Source organism: Trichechus manatus, unplaced genomic scaffold, assembly GCF_000243295.1.
Source record: "Trichechus manatus latirostris isolate Lorelei unplaced genomic scaffold, TriManLat1.0 scaffold00129, whole genome shotgun sequence".
Taxonomy (NCBI): Eukaryota; Metazoa; Chordata; class Mammalia; order Sirenia; family Trichechidae; genus Trichechus; species Trichechus manatus.
The window spans coordinates 8,298,023-8,321,799 of record NW_004444065.1 but is presented as its reverse complement, the minus strand read 5'-3'; the positions used below and the strand labels follow the sequence as shown (position 1 = coordinate 8,321,799).

The following is a 23,777-nucleotide window of genomic DNA, read 5'->3' as shown; positions in this document are numbered from 1 at the left end:
GCCACTCCTGCTCTTTTTTGAGTGTTGTTTGCTTGATATGTTTTTTTTCCATCCTTTGAATTTTAGTTTGTTTGTGTCTTTGAGGCTAAGGTGGGTCTCTTGTAGGCAACATATAGACGGATCATATTTTTTTATCCAATCTCCCACTCTCTGTCTCTTTATTGGTGCATTTAGTCCATTTACATTCAGCATAATTGTTGATAGGTATGAATTTAATGCTGTCATTTTCATGTCTTTTTCTGTGTGTTGTTCAATTTCTTTGTTCCCTTTAATTTTCTGTGCTGAGTCATTTTTCTTTATGTATTTTATTTTCATCGTTGTTTATTCTGTATTTGCTGAGTCTTTATATTTTTCTAGTTTTTCATTTTGACTTCTGGATTGTTAGTTTCCTTTTGGTTAGCTTAATATTTATCCCTGTTTTTCTAAGTTTATACCAGTCTTTTATTTCTTTGTATAACCTTGACTTCCTCTCCATACGAAAAATCTATGTCTACATTTTTTAAGTCCCTGTGTTTTATTTTAATGTTGTCATCTTTTACATATTGACGTCTGTTTCCCTATTTTCAGTGTTTTAGCTTTGGCTTATTTTTGTGACTTCCCTATCTGTGTTGATATCTGGTTGCTTTGTCTAGTGTTCTAGTCTTAGGTATCCAATGTTATTGATTTTCTAACCGGAGAACTCCCTTTAGTATTTCTTGTAATTTTGATTCTTTTTTTGTAAATTCCCTAAACTTCTGTTTATCTGGAAATGCCCTAATTTCGCCATCATATGTGAGAGACAGTTTTGCTAGATATATAATTCTTGGCTGGCAATTTTTTTTCCTTCAAGGCTTTATATGTGTCATCCCAGTGCATTCTTGCCTGTATGGTTTCTGCTGAGTAGTCGGAGCTTGTTCTTATTGACTCTCCTTTGTAGATGAGTTTTCATTTATTGCTAGCCGCTCTTAAATTTCTCTCTTTATGTTTGGTTTTGGCAAGTTTGATTATAATATGTCTTGGTGAGTTTCTTTTGGGATCTACCTTATGTAGGGTTCAATGAGCATCTTAGATATCTTCTCGTCTTTCACGATATCAGGGAAGTTTTCTGCCAACAAATCTTCAACAATTCTCTCTGTATTTTCTATTATAACCCCCTGTTCTGGTACTCCAATTACTCATAGGTTATTGCTCTTGATAGAGTCCCACATAATTCTTACAGTTTTCTTGATTTTTTTTAATCCTTTCATCTGATTTTTCCTCAAATAAGGTGGTGTCAAGTGCTTTATCTTCAATCTCACTAATTCTGACTTCCATTGCCTCAGTTCTGCTCCTATGACTTTCTATTAAGTTGTCTAGTTCTGACATTTGATTGTTAATCTTCTGGATTTCTGATTGCTGTCTCTCTATGGATTCTTGCAGCCTGTTGAATTTGTCATTATGCTCTTCCATACTCTTTTTAATTTCTTCTATTGCATGTTCTGAGTTTTGATTAATTTCCTTCCTAATATCTTGAAGAGTTCTGTATATTAATTTTTCGTTTTCTACCTCTGGTAATTCCAAGAAATTGTCCTCCTCTGGAAAATTTCTAGATGCTTTATTTTGGAAGCTTGCTGATGCCATCACGGACTGCCTGTTTATGTGATTTGATATTGACTGTTGTCTCTGAGCCATGAGTAAGTTATTATATTTATTTATTTTATCTTTGCTTACTGTGTCCTAGCTTCTTGTTTTGTTTTGATATGCCTAAATAGGCTGCTCGTGTGAGCTAGTTTGATTATTGGCACCTTTGAAGCTCTAATTTCCTGTCACCAGGTGGTTAGATCTGTTACTAGGTATGTGAGCTCAGGGTCTGCCCAGTCCTCCTTTATGGATTCAGCTCAGGTGCCCAGGTAGATAGCCACCATATTTGTGGTGCAGGCTCTCACCTACAGTCCTAGACAGGCATGGGTGATTGGTGTGGGCACAGGCAGCTAGCTGCAGCATGGGGACACACTCTGAGCAAGGCAGGGGGCTGACAGCCACCCCCGAGTGTCCAGGAGGAAGGCATGTCCCTGTTCCCTAGAGCACATCAGTGTGTAGGTTTTGCAGCTGGACTATGAGCACCCAATGCTGTTGGCTGTAAGGACTGAGGGGCATCTCTTATTCTTGGGCCCCTATTGCAGGTGGCTAGGTGGTATGGGTGGAGCCACCAGTCCTCAGGCCCCTGATGTGGGTAGGTGAAGACCCTGCTTAATGGGCATAGCAGTGTCAAATGTCACGAACCTGCAACTTCACAGCTGGAACAGTTGAAGTTAGACTTCATGTAAATATATACCCTGTTGTACTGTGGTAAGGAGGGCCTACGCTGTTGAAATGAGCCCACACAAGTCTATGCAGGGGAAAAGGCACTCAAAGTCTGTGGATCCCTTATACTTGTGCCTAGGCAAAGGTGTTGAGCCTATCCTGAGTTCCTGGCTTAGTGGAACTAGCAGTTTATTTTTTCCCGTTTCTTAATTTGTTCAGTCTCCAAGGCAGGGAGAATGGCTCAGGGCGCGTGATGGATTCTCCTTCCGGCTCAGTGTCTCGGCAATTGCTGAAGCCCATCTGGTTCCCAGTACAGAGTAGGGAGCGGGGAGGTAAATGAGAGAGAGGTTTTTCCCTAAGAGGGGTGTTTTTGATCCATGCAGTAGGCTGGATACAAGTGCTTATCTTTTGCCAGTCAAGGGCTGCTTCTTACTGGTTCTGGGTGGCCAAGTAGACTCTCTGCCCCTGGGTCTCTCCCGATGTAGAATACGCCTCCTGAGCACTGCTGCTTGTCTGTCTCACCACTCACCCATGAAGTGATCAGGCCTGAAGGGCTCAGGCTCTTACCAGGTCAGGTCTGGCAACTCCTCACTGCCTCTGAAACATCTCTCCCTCCCCGTGCCCTCAGTCCAGTTCTTCAACTTTGCTTTTGATATTAAGGTCTCCTAGACAGTCATATATAATCAATTCACTTGTTTTTTTGGGTCTTCGTTGTAAGAGGGTCCACTGGAAGCATCTGACTACTCCGCCATCTTGGCCCTGCCTCCATCCTCACTTCTAAGGACCATTGTGGCTGTACTTCTTCCAAGACAGATTTGTTCATTTTTTGGCAGTCCATGGTGTATTAAATATTCTTCACCAACACCATAATTCAATGGCATCAATTATTCTTGGGTCTTCCTTATTCATTGCCCAGCTCTCCCATGCATATGAGGAGATTGAAAACACCATGGCTTGAGTGAGGCCCACCATAGTATTTAAAGTGACATCTTTGCTCACACTTTAAAGAGGTCTTTTGCAGCAGATTTGCCCAATGCAATGTGTCCTTTGATTTCTTTTTTTTTTTTTTTTTGCACTTTATTTTGCTTTACGTGAAAGTTTGCAGCTCAAGTTAATTTCTCATACAAAAATTTATACATATATTGTTATGTGACATTAGTTGCAGTCCCTACAATGGGACAGAACTCTCCCCCGTTCTACCCTCAGTTTCTTGTGTTCATTCAACCAGTTCCTGTTCCTTCCTGCCTTCTCATGCTCCACTGGACAAAAGCTGCCCATTTGGTTTCATGTATTTAGATAATAAGTAAGAACTAAGAAGCACACTCCTCACAAGTATTATTTTTTGTTTTATAGTCCTGTCTAACCTTTGTCTGAAGAGTGGGCTTTGGGAAAGATTTTAGTTCTGAGTTAACAGAATGTCCAGGGGCCATAGTTTCGAGGGTTTCTCCAGTCTCTGTCAGATCATTCAGTCTGGTCTTTTTACTTTAATTTGAGTTCTCCTCTGCACTTTTCTCCCACTCCGTCCAGGACTCTCTGATTTGTTCCCTGTCAGGGCAGTCATTGGTGGTAGCCAGGCACCATCTAGTTCTTCTGGTCTCAGGCTGATGGATCTCTGGTTTATGTAGAACTTTTGTCTCTTGAGCTAATATTTTCTTGTGTCTTTGGTGTTCTTCATTCTCCTTTGCTCCAGGTGAGTTGGGACCTATTGATACAACTTAGGTGGCCACTCGCAAGCTTTTAAAACCACAGATGCCACTCACCAAAGCGGGATGCAGAACATTTTCTTAATAAACTTTGTTATACCAATTGACCTAGATGTCCCTCGAATCTATAGTCCCCAGGCTCCAGCCCCAGCTACTCTGTCTCTCAAAGTATTTGGATGTGTGCAGGAAACTTCTTAGCTTTTGCTTTGGTCCAGTTGTGCTGACTTCCACTATATTGTATATTATCCTTCCCTTCACCAAAGATGATCCTTGACTACTATATAGTTAGTAAATTCCCCTCCCCCCTCCATCCTTGTAACCATCAAAGAATGCTTTCTTCTGTGTTTAAACGTTTCCTTGAGTTCTTATAATAGTGGCCTCATACAATATTTGTCCTTTTGCGACTGACTAATTTCACTCACCATAATGCCCTCCAGATTCGTGCATGTTGTGAGATGTTTCGTGGATTCATCATTGTTCTTTATCACTGTGTAGTATTCCATTGTGTGTGTGCACCATAATTTGTTTATCCATTCGTCTGATGATGGACACCTATTTGTTTCCATCTTTTTGCTATTGTGAACAGTGCTGCAATGAATATGGGTGTGCATATATCTATTCATGTGATGGCTCATTTCTCTAGGATATGTTCTTTGGAGTGGGATTGCTGGATCCTATAGTACTTCTATTTCTAGCTTTTTAAGGAAGCATCAAATTGTTTTCCAAAGTGGTTGTACCATTTTACATTCCTACTAGCAGTGCATAAGTGTTTCAGTCTCTCCACAACTTCTCCAACGTTTATTATTTTGTGTTTTTTGGATTAGTGCTAGCCTTGTTGGGGTGAGATGCTGTCTCATTACAGTTTTGATTTGCATTTCCCTAAATGGCTTAATGATTGTGAGCATTTCTTCATGTATCTGTTAGGTGCCTGAATGTCTTCTTTGGTGAAATGTCTTTTCATATCTTTTGCCCATATATTAATTGGGTTATTTGTCTTTTTGTTGTTGGGATGTTGCAGTGTCCTGCAGATTTTAGAGATTAGACCCTTGTCGGATATGTTGTAGCCCAAAATTTTTTCCCAGTCTCTAGGTTCTCTTTTTACTTTTTGGTGAAGTCTTTTGATGAGCATGTTTGATTTTTAGTAGCTCCCAGTTATCTAGTTTCTCTTCTGGTGTTTCTGCTTTGTTAGTTATGGTTTGTATTCTGTTTATACCATATATTAGAGTTCCTAGCATTGTCTCTATTTTTTGTTCCATGACCTTTATTGTTTTAGATTTTATATTAAGGTCTTTGATCCATTTTGAGTTAGTTTTTGTGCATGATGTGAGGTATGTGTCCTCTTTCATTTTTTTGCAGATGGATATCCAGTTATGCCAGCACCATTTCTTAAAAAGATTTTCTTTCCCCATTTAACAGACTTTGGACCTTCGTCAAATATCAGCTGCTCATAGGTGGATAGATTTGCGTCTGGTTCTCAATTCTGTTCTGGTGGACTGTGTAATATGGCAGTATAATAGGTTCTAAAATCACGTAGTATGAGGCCTCCCACTTTGTTCTTCTCCTGGATAATGCTTTACTTATCTGGGGCCTCTTCCCTTTCCAAATGAAGTGGGTGATTTTTTTCTCCATCTTCTTAAAAAATGCCATTGGAATTTAGAGTGGGATTGCATTGTATCTGTAGATCACTTTGGGTAGAACTGACGTTTTCACAATGTTAAGCCTTCCTATTCATGAGCATGGTATGTTTTTCCACTTATGCAGGTTTCTTTTGGTTTCTTGCATTAGAGTCTTGTAGTTTTCTTTGTATATGTCTTTTACCTCTCTGGTTGCATTTATTCCTAAGTATTTTATCTTCTTGGAGGCTTTTGTAAATGATATTGATTTGATGATTTCCTTTTCCAAGTTCTCTTTGTTTGTGTAGGTGAATCTTATTGATTTTTGTATGTTTATCTTGTATCTTCATACTTTGCTGAAATCTTCTATTAGTTCCAGTAGTTTTCTTGTGGATTCTTTGGGGTTTTCTGTGTATAAGATCATATCATCCGTAAATAGGAATACTTTTACTTCTTCCTTGCCAATTTGGATGCCCTTTATTTATTTTTCTTTCCTTATTTCTCTGGCTGCGACCTCCAGCACAATGTTGAATAAGAGTGGTAATAAAGAGTATTCTTGTCTGGTTCCCATTCTCAGATGGAATGCTTTCAGACTCTCTCCATTTAGAACAATGTTGGCTGTTGGTTTTGTGTAAATGGCCTTTATTATGTTGAGCAATTTCCCTTCTATTCATGTTTTGCTGAATGTTTTTAATAGGAATGGTTGTTGGACTTTGTCAAATGCCTTTTCTGCATCAGTTGATAGGATCATGTGGTTCTTGTCTTTTGTTTTATTTATGTGATGGATTACATTGATTGTTTTTCTAATGTTGAACTATCCCTGCATACCTGATATGAATCCCACTTGGTCATGGTGAATTATTTTTTTAACATGTTGTTGAATTCTTTTGGCTAGAATTTTGTTGAGGATTTTTGCGACTGTGTTCATGAGGGATATTGGTCTGTAATTTTCTTTTTCTGTGGTGACTTTACCTGGCTTTGATATCAGGGTTATACTGGCTTCATAGAATGAGTTTGGGAATATTCCTTCCTTTTCTTTGCTCTGAAATACCTTTAGTGGTAGTGGTGTTAACTCTTCCCTGAAAGTTTAGTAGAATTCTCCAGTGAAGCTGTCAGGGCCAGGACTATCTTTTGTTGGGAATTTTTTTTTTATTACCTCTTCAATCTCTTCATTTGCTATGGGTTTATTTAGTTTTCTACCTTTTTTGTTTGTTTGTTTGTTTGTTTGGGTAAGTAGTGTGTTTCTGGAAATTTGTCTATTTCCTCTAGGTTTTAAAATTTGTTAGAGTACAGTTTTTCATAGTATTCTGTTATGATCCTTTTAATTTCAGTTGGGCCTGTTGTGATATCACCCATCTCATTTCTTATTTGTGTTATTTGCTTCCTCTCCTGTTTTTTTGTTTTTTGTTTTTTTTGTGTGTGTGTCAATTTGACCACTGACATACTGTTTTTTTTAAACAACCAGCTTTTGGTCTTGTTGACTCTCCATTGTTTTTCTACTCTCTATTTCATTTATTTCTGCTCTAAACTTTACTATTTCCTTTTATCTTTTGCCCTAGGGCTGCTTTTGCTGCTCTCTTTCTATTTGTTTGAGTTGTAGGGTTAATATTTTTATTTTGGCCATTTCTTCTTTTTGGATGTGTGCATTTATGGCTATAAATTGACCTCTGAGCACTGCTTTTGCTGTGCCCAAAAGGTTCTGGTAAGATGGGTTTTCATTCTCATTTGATTCTATGAAATTTTTTATCCCATCCTTTATTTCTTCTATAACCCTGTAGTTTTTCAGCAAGGTATTGTTCAGTTTTCATGTATTTGATTTTTTTCCTTGCTGTTTCTGTTATTGATTTCTACTTTTATGGCTTTATGGTCAGAAAAGATGCTTTGCAATATTTCAATGTTTTGGATTCTGTTAAGGTTTGCTTTGTGGCCTAATATGTGGTTTATTCTGGAGACTGTTCCATATGCATTGGAAAAGAATGTATACCTGGCTGCTGTTGTGTGGATTGTTCTGTGTATGTCTATGCAGTCTAGTTGATTGATTGTGGCATTTAGATCTTCCATGTCTTTACTGAGTTTCTTTCTAGATGGTCTGTCCTTCACTGAAAGTGGTGTGTTGAATTCTCCTACTATTATTGTGGAGCTGTCTATTTCTCTTTTCAATGCTCTTAGTGTTTATGTATTTTCAAGCCTTGTTGTTGGGTGTGTATATATTGATTATGATTTTGTCCAACTGGTGTTTTGACCTTTTAATCATTATATAGTGTCCTTCCTTATCCTTTGTGGTGGATTTTACTTTAAAATCTATTTCGTCAGAGATTAGTATTGCCATTCCTACTCTTTTTTGATTGTTTTTTGCGTGATATATTTTTTCCATCCTTTGAGTTTTAGTTTGTTTGTGTCTTTGTGTCTAAGGTGTGTCTCTTGTAGGCAGCATATAGACAGTTTGTAATTTTTTTCCCATTCTTCCACTCTCTGTCTCTTTATTGGTGGATTTAGTCCATTTGCGTTCAGCATAATTTTTGTGTGTTATTGACGGTTTCTTTGTTCCACTTCATTTTCTGTGCTGAGTCATTTTTCTTTATGTATTTTCTTTTCATCATTTTCATTGTTGTTGATTTTGTATTTGCTAAGTTTATATTTTTCTTTTTTTTCTTTTGATATGTAGGATTATTAGTTTCCTTTGTGGTTACCTTAAAATTGAACTCTATTTTTCCAATTTAAACCAATCTTTCATTTCTTGATATCTCCTTAACGTTTTCTCCATATGGAAGTTCAATGACTACACTAGTCCCTCTTTTTTGTTTTAATTTTGTCATTGTTTACATATTGATGTCTCTGTTTCCCCATTTTCAGTCTTTTAGCCTTTACTTATTTTTGTGACTTCCGTTTCTGGGATGATATTTGGTTGTTCTGTGTTTTAGTCTTGACTTGTTTTCTGATATTGTTGGTTCCCTAGCCGGAGGACCACCTTTAATATTTCTAGTAATTTGGGTTTGGTTTTTACAAAATTCCCTTAACTTCTGTTTATCTGGAAATGTTCTAATTTCACCATCATATCTGAGAGACAGTTTTCCTGGATATATAACTCCTGGCTGGCAATTTTTTTTTCCTTCTAGTCTTTATGTATGTCATCCCATTGCCTTGTTGCCTGCATGGTTTCTACTCAGTAGTCAGAGTTTAGTCTTATTGACTCTCCTTTGTTGGTGACTTTTTGTTTATCCCTAGCTGCTCTTAAGATTCTTTATTTATCTTTGGTTTTGACAAGTTTGATTATTATATATCTTGGTGACTTTCTTTCACGATCTACCCTATGTGGGGTTCAGTGAGTTTCTTGGATAGATAGCTTCTCGTCTTTCATGATATCAGGGAAGTTTTCTGCCAGCAAATCTTTAACAATTCTCTCAGTATTTTCTGTTATCCCTCTCCATTTTGGTACTCCAATCACTGGTAGGTTTTTTCCTCTTGATAGTGTCCCACATAATTCTTAGAATTTCTTCATTTTTTAAATTCCTTTATCTGCTTTTTCCTCATGTTAATTGGTGTCAAGGGGTTTATATTCTGTCTCACTAATTCTGACTTCCATTACCTCATTTCTGCTCCTATGACCTTCTATTGAGTTGTCTAATTCTGAGGTTTTATTGTTAATTTTTTTTGGATTTCTAGCTGCTGTCTATGGTTCCTAACAGCCTGTTAGATTTGTCATTTTGTTCTTGTATTTGTTTTCCTGAATTCCTCTATTGCTTTGGTTTTGTGTTCCTTGGCTTGGTCTGGTTTTGCCTAATCTCATTCCTAATATCTTGAAGGGCTCTGTATATTAATCTTTTGAATTCTAACTCTGGTAATTCCAAGACCTTCTCTTCTTCTGGAAGGTTTCCTAGTTCATTGTTTTAGTTGCTTGCTGGAGCCATTTTCACCTGCTCCTTTATGCGATTTGATATTGACTGTTGTCACCGGGCTGTCAATAAGTTATTATATTTATTTATTGTATATTTGCTTATTATGTTCTAGTTTTTTGTTTTGTTTTGATATGCCCAAGTAGGCTGTGCATGTGAGCTACTCTGATAATTGGCATCTTCGAAGCTCTCACATCCTGTCACCAGGTGGTTAGAGCAGCTCCTTGGTGTGTGAGCCCCCGGAGTCTGTTCAACTTTTCTTGTGCAGATTCAGCTCAGATGTCCAGGTCGTTGGTTACCGAGCGTGTGTGTTGCAGACTCTCATGTACAGTCCTAGACAGGCAGGGCTGCATAGTGGTGTTTGGAGCAGGCACAGGTGGCTGCAGTAGGGACTGTTTGCTGAGCAAGACAAGAGGCTGATGCCTGCCCTGGAGTACCTGTGGGGAAGGTGTGTCCCTGTCCCCTAGTGTGTGTAGATGGGTGTGTTTTGCAGCTGGACTTTGGGCATCCAATGCTGTTGTCTGTAAGGACTGGGAGGCACCACTTATTCTCAGACTCCTGTCGTGGGTGGCTAGATGGAACAGGTGATCTCGTCAGCCATCAATCTGCTGATGTGGGTGGGTGAGGACCCTGCTTAATGGGCAGGGCTGTGTCAAATGTCAAGAATATGCAACTCTCCCTTGGGTGCTGCAGTTGAAAATAGTCTTCAGGTATGCGCCCTGTTATTCTATGCTAATGATGGCCTGTGCTGTTGAATCAGCCTACACAGGTCTAGGCAGAGGAGAAGGGCATTAGAAGTCTGTGGACCCCTTATGCCAGTGCCTAAGCAAAGGAGCAGTGCCTGCCTTGAGTTCCCGGCATACGGAGTGTGGTGATTTTTTGATGCCATGAGACTGGTTTTGGTTTGGGCATGGATGGTCTTGAGTTCCTGGCTCAGGGGGCTTGGTGTTTATTTATTTATTTTTCCTCAAGATGCAAGAATGGTTTAGGCGTGGGTAGTCCTTAGTTCCAGCTTAGGGGGCATGGCATTTATTGAATACTGCCAGACTGGTGGGAAGAGGGCTGAGTGAGGGGAAAATGGCACTTCTCTGCTGCAAAAGTCCTGGAGGTGGGGAGGTTATTTTGACCGTGCGTGGTAGGTTAGACACTTGCCCTTAACTTTCACAGGTCCAGCACTGCTTTCCCCTGGCTCTGGAGGCCTGTGCAGGCTCTCCACCACTCGGTCTATCCCTACAAGGCGAAACACATCCCAAGTGCTGCTGTTCACCTCAGCCCACATATGCCAGCTGACCCAGCCTGCAGTGTGCCAGCTACCTCATGACTGGCATGTCTTCACTACTTCTGAACTGTCTCTCCTTCCGCTTTCTGCTCAGTTCAACTCCTCAACTTTGTCTTTGATGATCAGGGCTCCTAGATTGTCATATGTAATTGATTCATTTGTTTTCTTGGGTCTTTGTTGTACAGGGGACCACAGGAAGCATCTGACTGTTCTGCCATCTTGACCCCACCTCCTCATCCTTTGGTTTCTTGACTGCTGCTTCCGTGGTTGTTGATTGTGGATCCAAGTAAAACGAAATCCTTAACAACTTCAGTCTTTTCTGCATTTATCATGATGTTGCTTATTGGTCCAGTTGTGAGGATTTTTGTTTTCTTTATGTTGAGGTGTGATTCATACTGAAGGCTCAGGTCTTTGATCTTCAGCAGTAAATGCTTCAAATCCTCTTCACTTTCAGCAAGTAAGGTTGTGTCATCTGCATAATGAAGGTTGTTAATGAGTCTTCCTCCAATCCTGATGGTCATTTCTTCTTCATATAGTCCAGCTTCTTAGATTATTTGCTCAGCATACAGATTGAATAAGTATGGTGAAGCATACAACCCTGACACACACCTTTTCTGACTTTAAATCATGAAGTATCCCCTTGTTCTGTTCAAAGGACCACCTCTTGATCTATGAATAGATTCCTCATGAGCACAATTAAGTGTTTTGGAATTCCCATTCTTTGCAATATTATCCATAATTCGTTATCCACAGAGACGAAAGACTTTGCATAGTCAATAAAACACAGGTAAACATCTTTTTGGTATTCTCTGCTTTCATCCATGATCCATCTGACATCAGCAATGATATTGTTGGCTCCATGTCTTCTTAATCCAGCTTGAATTCTGGCAGTTCCCTGTAAATGTACTGATGTAAATGCTTTTGAATGATCTTCAGCTAAATTTTACTTCCTTGTGACATTAATTATACTGAGATAATTTCCACATTCTTTTGGATCATCTTTCTTTGGAATAGGCGTAAATATGGATCTCTTCCAGTTGATTGGCAAGATAGCTGTCTTCCAAATTTCTTGGCATAGATGAGTGAGTATTTCTAGCACTGCATTCGTTTGTTGAAACATCTTAATTGGTATTCTGTCAATTTATGGAGACTTGTTTTTTGCCAGTGCCTTCAGTGCAGCTTGGACTTCTTCCTTCAGTACCATCGGTTCTTGATCATATGCTACCTCCTGAAATGATTGAATTTTGACCAATTCTTTTTGTGTACAGTGACTCTGTGTATTCCTTCCATCTTCTTTTGATGCTTCTTATGTCGTTCAGTATTTTGCCCATAGAATCCTTCACTATTGCAGCTCGAGGCTTGAATTTTTTCTTCAGTCTTTCAGCTTGAGAAATGCCAAGCATGTTCTTCCCTTTTGGTTTTCTAACTCCAGGTCTTTGCACTTGTCATTATAATACTTTACTTTGTTTTCTCGAGTTGCCCTTTGGAATTTTCTGTTCATCTCTTTTACTTCTTCATTTCTTCTGTTAGCTTTAGCTAACAGATGTTAAGATGTTCAAGAGCAAGTTTCAGAGTCTCTTCTGACATCCATTTTAGACTTTTCTTTTTTTCCTGTCTTTTTAGTGACCTCTTACTTTCTTCCTGTATTATGTGCCCTTGATGTCATTCCACAACTCGTCTGGTCTTCAGTCATTACTGTTTAATGTGGTCGATTTGATTTCTGTATATACCATCAGGCAAGGTCCACACGTATAGTCGCTATTTATGTTGTTGAAAGAAGGTATTTGCTATCAAGAAATCTTTGGTCTTGCACAATTCTATCGTGCAATCTCTGGCATCATTTCTGTCACCAAGGCCATATTTTCCAACAACTGATTCTTCTTCGTTTTCTCCAACTTTTGCATTCCAATCACCAGTAATTATCAATGCATCCTGATTGCAAGTTTGATTGATTTCAGACTGCAAAAGTTGTTAAAAATCTTCAATTTCTTCATCTTTGGCCTTAGTGGTTAGTGCATAAATTTGAATAACAGTCCTATTAATTGGTCTTCCTTGTAGGCATATGGATATTATCCTATCACTGACAGCGTTGTACTTCAGGATAGATCTTGAAATGTTCTTTTTGATAATGAATGTGCTGCCATTCCTCTTCAATTTGTCATTACCAGCATCATAGAACATATGATTGTCCAATTCAAAATCACCAAAGCCAGTCCATTTCAGCTCACTAATGCCTGGGATACCAATGTTTATGTGTTCTATTTCATTTTTGACAACTTTCAATTTTCCTAGATTCATACTTTGTACATTCCATGTTCTGATTATTAATGGATATTTGAAGCTGTGTCTTCTCATTTTGAGTCGTGCCACATCAGCTAATGAAGATCCCAAAAGCTTAACTCCATCTACGTCATTAAGGTCAACTCTAATTTGAGGAGGCAACTCTTCCCCTGTCATATTTTGAATGTCCTACAACTGAGGGGCTCATCTTCCTGGACTATATCAGACAATGTTCCACTGCTATTCATAAAGTTTTCACTGGCTAATTCTTTTTTCAGAAGTAGATTGCCAGGTCCTTTTCCTTGTCTCTCTTTGTCTGGAAGCTCAGATGAAACCTGTCCATCATGGGTGACCCTGCTTTGAATACTGGTGGCATAGCTTTCAGCATCACAGCAACATGCAAGCCCCTTCAGTATGACAAACTGCCCCACACATGGGAGATAAAGGTGTTAGTTCCTTAAATTATATTTGCATTGATTTTTTGCCTCTATTTGTTTCATGTAGTTTTCAGAGTCTGATTTTTAAAATTTGTTTATTTAACAAAAACTCAAGTACACATGATAACTTTTTAATAAAACTTTGATCTCCCCAAATACTCTCATCATATTACCAAATAAAGTTATATCTTTTTGATAAAATATCAAATAGTTTATCATTTTGGTGATCTCAAAGATTACTTTTGCTTCCTCCACTTTTCCTGGTATTTTCTCAACTTCAGTCCTCTGATTTCATGCATGTTGTCTACTATGAAAATATAATTCTGACAATCCTAACATATATAAACTTATTGGTTGTATGTACTTTAATCATCAATCAACAAATTAACAGATGTTCCTTGAGAAATCCCTGAGTGTAAAATTCCTTCTAAGCTAGTATCTTTCTTCACACATATTATACTGCCAACCACTGGTTCTCACCAGTGACATTGTAAGTGCAGAAGCCATTCATGATTATTAAAATTCAGAAGAATAATATGATTAAAAAGAGGAATTTTGTCCCAGGTACTATATGTTTATTCTCAACACTTTTCTATTTTTTCCTACATAAGCTTTTATAGTGGTAGCATATTTGTTAGTTTTCATAACTTGTTGAATAAAAAACTACTATATTTTTATTACTTAACATTCTATAAATAGAATATCCATATTCTCTCCTGACCATGGATTAGGATTGTAGGGAGGAAGAAATCATTAGGCAAAAAAGGCCGCTGAAAGTATCATGGAGACATAAAAAGAAAATAATATAAGACTATGAATCCTCAAAGGCTCTTCCCTTACTTTACAGCTCTTCCAAGAGCCAGCCAGCCATGATTAGAGCCACACACATTTCAGAGAATATACATGCTAGTATTTCCTCCTCCAATCAAGCTTTTAAGTAGAGCACCTCTTAATGTCAGTTTGGTGGGGCTGTGTATAGTATAGAAGTAATATTATGTATGCCTGGGACAGACTTCCTCTTTTGAATTGGACTATTACTCTGATTTTTAATAACCATGAAGGGTGTCTCTGCCTGGATTTCAATTTTGATTTTGGTTTTAGGTTTTCTTTCTGACATTCTGTCATTTTTTATGCCACATTGAGGCTTCTCAACACTCTCCTTCATCTCCAGATTGATATAGCATATTCCTGTTAAGTGTTTGTTTCTCTGTGATGCAATCCTTAAAATACATAAATCTTAAATTACTAAAATACTAAATCTTCCTTCAAGAAATTTGATACGAATTTTTCCAACGTAAAATAATTTCTACTTTTCCATTCTACTTATTTCTTTTCTAAATTTAAAACTAAAATATATGCAACTCTTTTCTATTTTTTTCCTACATAGACCTTTATTGTGGTAACAGACTTATTTTCATAATTTGAGGAACTAATAAGACATGTGATATTTACTTAAAAATCAATAAATTATAATATTGTATACATGAGGCTGCTAAAACTTCCTACTTAACTCTCTTTCAGAAATCAATATGCAGAGCAAGGACAAAATTATATGCATCAGATTTCTCTTGTGGTTTCTTTTCCTCTGTGTGCTTATCAAGAAGTCACACACTGAAGAAGACATCATAATTACAACTAGGAATGGAAGAGTCAGAGGCATGACCTTGCCAGTTCTTGGTGGCACAGTAACAGCCTTTCTTGGAATTCCCTATGCACAACCACCTCTTGGTAGACTTCGATTCAAAAAGCCACAGTCTCTGACAAAGAGGTCTGATGTTTGGAATGCCACAAAATATGCAAACTCTTGCTATCAGAACATAGATCAGAGTTTCCCAGGCTTCCTTGGATCAGAGATGTGGAACCCAAACACGGACCTTAGCGAAGACTGCCTATATCTAAATGTATGGACCCCCATGCCTAAACCAAAAAATGCTACTGTAATGGTATGGATTTATGGTGGTGGTTTTCAAACTGGAACATCATCTTTGCATGTTTATGATGGAAAATTTCTGGCTCGGGTGGAAAGAGTTATTGTAGTGTCAATGAACTATAGGGTGGGTGCCCTAGGATTCTTAGCTTTACCAGGAAATCATGAGGCACCAGGGAACATGGGCTTATTTGATCAACAATTGGCACTTCAGTGGGTACAAAAAAATATAGCAGCCTTTGGTGGAAATCCTAAAAGTGTAACTCTCTTTGGAGAAAGTGCAGGAGCAGCTTCCGTTAGCCTTCATTTACTTTCTCCTAGAAGCCACCCATTTTTCACCAGGGCCATTCTGCAAAGTGGATCCTCTAATGCCCCTTGGGCAGTAATGTCTATCTATGAAGCTAGAAATAGAACATTGACCTTAGCTAAATTTCTTGGTTGTTCAAGAGAAAATGAGACTGAGATAATTAAATGCCTTCAAAATAAAGATCCCCAGGAAATTCTTCTGAATGAAGTATTTGTTGTCCCCTATGAGTCTCTTTTGTCAGTAAATTTTGGCCCAACAGTGGATGGTGATTTTCTCATTGACATGCCAGACACACTACTCCAGCTTGGACAATTCAAAAAAACCCAGATCATGGTGGGCGTTAATAAAGATGAAGGAACAGCTTTTTTGGTATATGGAGCTCCTGGGTTCAGCAAAGATAACAACAGCATCATAACTAGAACACAGTTTCAAGAAGGTTTAAAAATATTTTTTCCTGGAGTGAGTGACTTTGGAAAAGAATCAATCCTTTTCCATTATACAGATTGGTTAGATGACCAAAGACCTGAACATTACCGGGAGGCCTTAGACGATGTTGTTGGAGATTACAATATCATATGCCCTGCCTTGGAGTTCACCAGAAGGTTTTCAGAACTAGGAAATAATGCCTTTTTCTACTACTTTGAACACCGATCCTCCAAACTTCCTTGGCCAGAATGGATGGGGGTGATGCATGGTTATGAAATTGAGTTTGTCTTTGGTTTACCTCTGGAAAGAAGAGTTAACTACACAAAAGCTGAGGAAATTTTGAGTAGATCCGTAATGAAACGCTGGGCAAATTTTGCAAAATATGGGTAAGTGCTGGTTTTGTAATTGTTCTTTAGGGTTTGTTTTGTTTGGTCTTGGGTGTACACTTCATTAATAGCACAGATGAGGTATAATTTCTTATTTTCTTTTTTCCTATGCTGGTTTTGCTTTTTATATGTAATGAATTTCAATATCTTGTATCAGAAGTGCTTAAAAGTCATCATAGAAACTTTAGGAAAAATATTTTCTGATTTCATCTCCAAAATCTGCAAAGTACTTAACCATATTAGCCTAATATCCTATGTAAATCTATGTTTATCTTGAGAACTCAAATTACTGTGACCATGGTTTTTACCTCCAAATTTATAATGTTCACAGGTTTAGGAAAGTGTGGGAATATATCTTCTCTTCTTGCTCTTATGCACTGGTATAGTGGTCCCTGATACATGAGAAAACACATATCTGCTCTAGAAAAGGAAAGGGCAAGATAGTGATGGAGTTGGGTTTCAGGTTGCCCAAGATGCACAGTTTGCCATTTTATCATTTATTTTTCTAGTAGGTTTGTTCAGAGCTCTCCAGTTACTCAGGCTACCCAGGAGTTATGAGGGCCTTTATGTCTGGCTAAGCTGTTCTCTATTTAAGCATTCATATGAATGACATTAGATAATTAGAGAAATTATAAAAATACATATTTTCCCTTATTTGTTACATGTGTTAGGATATATTTTCTAAATGTGTGTGTGTAGAAAGCAAGGTTTTTTTGTTGTTGTTGTTGTTGTTTTGTTTTTAATTTCCACTCTGCTTGTCAACCAAAAACTAATTTCATACATTGGAATAATTTTTAGCAATGTGAATAATAAAAAAGAAAAAAAAAAAGAAATTTCGGCATCTATTTTTTAAAGGGAGTGCTTACAGAAGCTCACAATTTGATTGATGAATTAATCCAATCTGTCATACACTCTTTAATAACTGAAAAATATGTTGACAGTGATATTATTGCTTTGGGGTTTTCTTTCTGCCCTCCATTCTTAATTCATTGTAGTCCATGTTATTACATATGTCTGTCTACAATATAACTTATATGATTTTTCTCAAAATCTTTTAATACTTATCAACTGTGTATAAAGTTAAAATTCTTCCACTTGGTATTAAAGCTCCTCTACAGTCTTGGTGCAACCCACATTCCCTAGCCACATCCACCTACTCAGAAGACTAGTTTCCTAACAAAAACCAAAGATTCCCAGCTTAACCCTACCTTAAAGCCTTGTTCTTTATATGCCTCCTGCCTAGCACACCTACCCTCTCCTTTTTTATGAACAAGTGCTACTTTTAAGGTCCTGACCAACTGCATGTCTCATCCAGCATTTTTTTAAATTCTTGTACTTGCTTCTGCTGACTTTTGCACATCCACAGAAGTTACTGACTATACTTTGTCTATATCCTATCTTGAATTGTATGCCAAGCCTTCTGAACTAGACATCAGTCTTCTTGAATGAAAAGCTGTGGTTTTATTGTGTGATCATTGAAGTATTGTGATGGGTACATAACATATTTTCTAAATATTTGGCTAATGATTGAATGAAAGCTGTTAAAGCTAGTATTAGAAATTTTTTTTAAGATTTTGGGTCATCATTTAATCAGTAGCTGCATATTAAGTTATGTCATATCAATTTAACATCAATACAAATTTTTGCTCATGAAGAATCATCCTATTTCCTGAGCTGCATTAGAATTACTTATGTCTCACTCTATTTTCTCCAGAAGGGCTATAACTATATACAGTCATTTAAATATGGTTTTAATTTTTTCTTACAAATCCAGAGTTTGTAAATAATTTAAGGAGAAAATATCTCATAAAATTAATGATGCTCGTAATTTTTGAAGGATTTTATATTTTGCATGTTGAAATCATCAAGCAATTTATATTTTCTTATGTCACAATGAAAAACGCTGAGACTCAGATGTATTAAAACAGCTTGTCTATGCCATACAGATAGAAATGAATCAAAGAAGAAAATCTTTGACTCTTACTAGAATCGATTGTTTGATCCTAATCTAGCACTTCTATGATTTACATATTTTAATGGGAGATAAATGAAGGTTGACACATTTTAATTATAATTCAAAATTCATATAATAGAGATAATAAATCATAAAAGTTAAACTTTGTGAAGTAGTTTAGCCGTAACAATATGTCTTTTAAGCAAGTGTTATTATTTAAATTATGTCCCCCCAAAATATATGTGTAAATCCTAACTTCTGTTCCTGTGGTTGTAATCCCATTTGAGAATGAGTTGTCTTTGTTATGTTAATGAGGTTAGATTAATGTAGGGTGTAACTTGAGTCAGTCTCTTGAGTTATAAAAAGGATTAAACAAGTGAGCAGAGGAGAGATAGGGTAAGACAGACGCCAGGACACATGAAGATCTCCAAGGAACCAGGAAGCAGAAGCCTTCCTCCAGAGCCCACAGAGAGAAAATCTTCCCCTAGAGCCAGTGCTCTGAATTTGGACTTTTAGCCTCCTAAACTGTGAGAAAAGAAAGCCGTCCACTTGTGGTATTACTATTATAGAAGCACTAGATAACTAAGACAGAATTTGGTACCAGGAGAGGGGTACTGCTCTAACAGATGCCTAATATGTGGAAGCAGGTAATGGATACAGGCTGGAAGAGTTTTAAGGTGCCTAGTAGTAAAAGCCAAGATTGCCTTGAAGAGACAGTTGGTAGAATGATGGATGTCAAAGGCAATTTTGGTGAGGGCTCAGAAGGAAGTAAGGAGAGCTATGGAGAAAGTCTCTATTGTCTTAGAGAATACAAATGGTGCCAGCAACAGAAAGTTGCTTAAAATGTGGACATTAAATGTACTTCTTGTAAGGCTTTAAAAGAAAATGATGAACAAGTGATTGGACAATGGAGGAAGGGCCATGCTTTTTATACAGTGGCAAAGAACTTGTCTAAATTATCTTCAAATGTTTGGTGGAAGGTAGAACTTGTAAGTGATGAACTTGGATATCTAGCTGATGATATTTCTAAGCAAGATCCTAAAGGGGCTGTGTGATTTCTCCATGCCACTTATAGTAAAATGCGAGAGGAAAGAGTTGGACTTAAAAATGAACTGTGCAAAATGAAAGCAGAAGTTAATGATTTGTAAAATTCTGTTGTAATAACTAAGGACATGTGTCCTAGAATGTTCACCAAGGACGTGGCTACACAATCTTTTCTTAAAGAGATTAATCATGTGACTGATGGATCTAACCAATTACCATAGCAGAAGACCCATCAGCTTAGACTGAAGGGGACAGAGAAAGAACAAAAGGAAATAATGCTGTCTGCCTCTTGGAATTCTACAGGCAGGAAATAGGCCAAAAAAGTTATATCTGTTGTCCTCCAAGAAAAGAAATAGACCATTCCTGGAGCAGCTCAGAGATCAGCAGAACTGTCAAAAGGAGCATGAGAAGCAGGGCCTTCTTGGTTTCCAAGGGTGGGGCCACTGTCTTCTGGATCTTAAAGGGTGGGGCCACAGCCTCCTAAGTTTCAGAGAGTCAAAGTGCCAACTCAGTTACAAAGTATGGGGCTGTTGTTAAGGTGTGTGAGGGGGATGGGACCACCACCCAAAACTGAGGAAGCAGGGATGCCATGCTCAATGGGGAGAAGAATGGGGCTTGCTAGGGCTGAGGAGGTAAGGTTGCCACTCAGATGGACTAGGAGAATGGGGTCACCTAAAGCCAAGGGACCAGAGTTGCTGTCCCAGACAGCCTAGAGCTGAAGCCCAGGGCTGAGGGGCCTCCACCCAGAATTCAGAGGGCATGGCCAACACTCAGAGTCTGTAGGGCAATGCCATTGCCTAGCTGCTCTCAGTGAAAACAGGATTATTTTCAAGACTTGAGTGCTAATATAATTTGTTCTGCTGGATTGTAGACTTTCTTGGGACCTATTATTCCTTCTTTCTCTCTAATTTCTCCCATTTGTAATGGAAATGTCTATCTTGTGCCTGTTCTACCATTGTACTTTGGAAACAGATAACTTACATTCTAGATTTCACAAGTTCACAGATGAAGAGGAATTTTGCTCCAGGATGGAATACTTCTAAACTCTCACCCACATTTCATTTAGATAATTCAGAAGTTGAGATTTTGGACTTGGAGTTGATTTAAGACTTTTGGGATGATGTGATAGGGTGAATGTGTTTTGCACGTGGGAAGGACATGAATTTTATGGGGCCAAAGGGTGGAATGTTATGGATTGAATTGTGTCCCCCAAAAATATGTGTCGTAAATCCTAACCTCTATGCCTGTAGTTATAATCCCATTTGGGAATGGGTTGTCTGTTATTTTAATGCGGCAGGATTAGTGTCGGTTGCATCTTGAGTCAGTCTCTTTTGAGATATAAAAGAGATTAAACAAGCGAGCAGGGGACGGATGGAGTAAGATAGATGCCAAGGCACATGGAGCTCTCCAGGGAACCAGGAAGCAGAAGCTGAAGAAATGCAGACCTTCCTCCAGAGCTGAAGAGAGAAAAACCCTTCCCCTAGAGCCGATGCTCTGAATTTGGACTTTTAGCCTCCTAAACTGTGAGAAAATAAAGCCATCACTTGTGGCATTTCTGTCACAGCAGCACTAGATAACTAAGACAGTAAGTGATTTGTTGTTGCTTTTTAAAGCCCAGAATTACACAATTTAATAGAGATAATATGTACTGAGCATTGACTTGATGGCAGATGTAGTGATAAACTACTGATGTGCCTTTTCTTTCTTCACAGTATACCTATGAATACTAGAACTCCATCAATGTCTATCTAACCACATACATGATGTGTTAACCCTGTTGTTTTCAAAGGAGTGATTTTGCCTGCCTCTCCAGGGAGTATTTGACAGTGTAGGGCAGATGCCAGAAATGCTGCTAAGCATCCTAAAATGCACAAGCAGCCCCCTACAACAAATAATTATTCAGTTCAAAATGTCAATAATGCCAAAGTTGAGAAACCCTGCTAGTTTCTACTTCCATCAACCAAAAATGATTAATTAAGAAAGCAAAAAAGTAGAACATGGAGCTGTAATTAACATCCAGGAAAATGAGTTTTCAAGTGCATGATTCATAAAATGTTTTAATAATTTTTCTTTTTAAACAGTAAGTCCATGTGTATTATTTATGAATTTTGTTGGAATACAATTTACATAGAATAAAATGCAAACACTTTAAGCATACAGAGCAGTAAGTTTTGACAAATGTGTATAACTCAAACATACTACCACCCTATTCAAGATATAATAATTTCGTTGCCTTAGAAAATTTTCTCCTGCCTCTGCAGTCAGTGCCCCTTTACTCCCCATCCCCAGTCAGCCAAGGATTTTATTTCTATCACTATAGATTAGTTTTGTTTTTTTCTAGACCTTCATATTACTGGAATGATATAGAATATACTCTTGTATCTACTTCTTTTGCTTGTTGTGGTTGTGGTTGTTAGGTGCCCTTGAGTTGGTTCTGACTCATAGTGATCCCACGTACAACAGAATGAAACACTGCCTGGTCCTGTGCCATCCTCACAATCGTTGCTACACTTGAGCCCATTGTTGCAGTCACTGTGTCAATCCATTTCATCGAAGGTCTTCCTCTTTTTCATTGACCCTCTATTTTATCAAGCATGATGTCCTTCTCCAGAAACTGGTCCCTTCTGGTAATATGTCCAAAGTACATGAGATGAAGTTTTGACACCCTTGCTTCCAAGGACCATTCTGGCTGTACTTCTTCCAAGACAGGTTTATTTGTTCTTCTGTCAGTCCACGGTGTATTCAACATTCTTTGCTGACAACATAATTCATAACTTGCTCAGCATAATATATTTGTGATTCATCTGTGTCATTGCATGTAGCAGTTTATAACCAAAGCAACAAAGCTGTTGTGATAGAGTCAATTCTGACTTAGGGCAACCCCATTTGTTACGGAGTAGAACTGGTCCATAAGTTTTTCTTGGCTGTGATCTTTACAGAAGCAGAATGCCAAGCCTTTCTTCTGTGGTGCCATTGGTTAAGTTCAGACTGCCAACCTTTAGGTTAGTAGTTGAGCACAAACCTTTTCACTACCCAGGGACCGTATCAGTAGTTTATTTGCTATTAATTGCTCAGTACTATTTCCATTGAAAGTATTGAAGTTGTCAAGGATTTCAGTTTACTTGGACCCACAATCAACGCCCATGGAAGCAGCCGTCAAGAAATCAAACAACATATTGCATTGGGCAGATCTGCTGCAAAAGACCTCTTTAAAGTGTTGAAAAGCAAAGATGTCACTTTGAGGAATAAGGTGGGCCTGACCCAAGCCATGATATTTTCAATTGCCTCAGCGAAAGCTGTACAATGAATAAGGAAGACGGAAGAAGAATTGATGCCTTTGAATTAGTGTTGGCAAAGAATATTGAATATACCATGAACTGCCAGAAGAACCAACAAGTCTTTCTTGGAAGAAGTACTGCTAGAGCGCTACTTGAAAGTGAGGATGGTGAGACTTCATCTCATGTACTTTGAACATGTTATCAGGAGGGACCAGTCCCTGGAGAAGGACATCATTGGTAAGGTAGAGGGTCAGCAAAAGAGGAAGACCCTCGATGACATGAATTGACACAGTGGCTGCAACAATGGGCTGAAACATAGCAACAATTGTGAGAATGGTGCGGGACCGGGTAATGTTTAATTCTGTTGTGCATAAGGTCAGTATGTGTCAGAACATTTTCATTGGTGTGATATGTCGGCGTTTATCTATTCACCTATTGATAGGTATTTAGGTTGCTTTCTGCTTGGGGATACTATGAATAAAGCTGCTCTGAATAGCCTTGTACAAATCTTTTGTCGATACATGTTTTTACTTCTTTTGGGTAAATAACTAAGAAAGGAAGTACTGGGACTTATGGTAAGTGTATGCATAATTTTGTAAGAAACTGTCAAACTGTTTTCTACATTAGCTGAGAATTTTACACTCCCAGTAGCAAGATTTGAAACCCTCTGTTGCTTCACAGCCTCAGCGACACTTGGAATTGTCAGACTCTTTAAATTTTAGCAATTCTACTTACTGTTTAGTGTATCATAATGTGGTTTTAGTTTGCATTTCTCTGATGACTAATGATGTTGGGCATCTATTCATATGCTTACTGATCATTTGTTTATCTTCTAATGTGAAGTGTCTGTTCAAGTCTGTTGGATTTTTTTAAATTGGGTTTTTACTTCCCATCAGATATTAAGGGTTCTTCATATATTCAGGACGTAAGTCCTATACATTGTGAATTTTTTCTCCCAGTATGGAGAAAAGCCTAGCTTTTTTATTTT

General features: G+C 38.0%; 1 protein-coding gene across 2 annotated transcripts in view; it reads left to right on the top strand.

The window, feature by feature from the left end:
- BCHE (butyrylcholinesterase) overlaps window positions 1–23,777 on the top strand; it is a 104,546-nt gene that overhangs the window by 8,047 nt on the left and 72,722 nt on the right. The window contains exon 2 of one of the 2 annotated variants that reach the window (XM_023739132.1): window positions 14,989–17,052. In XM_023739132.1, coding sequence (XP_023594900.1) covers window positions 14,997–16,517 — 1,521 coding nt within the window. In that variant the 5' untranslated portion in view covers window positions 14,989–14,996 and the 3' untranslated portion in view covers window positions 16,518–17,052. Of the gene's footprint in view, window positions 1–14,988; window positions 17,053–23,777 lie in introns of those variants that run through there. The other variant, XM_023739133.1, reaches the window with a different exon arrangement.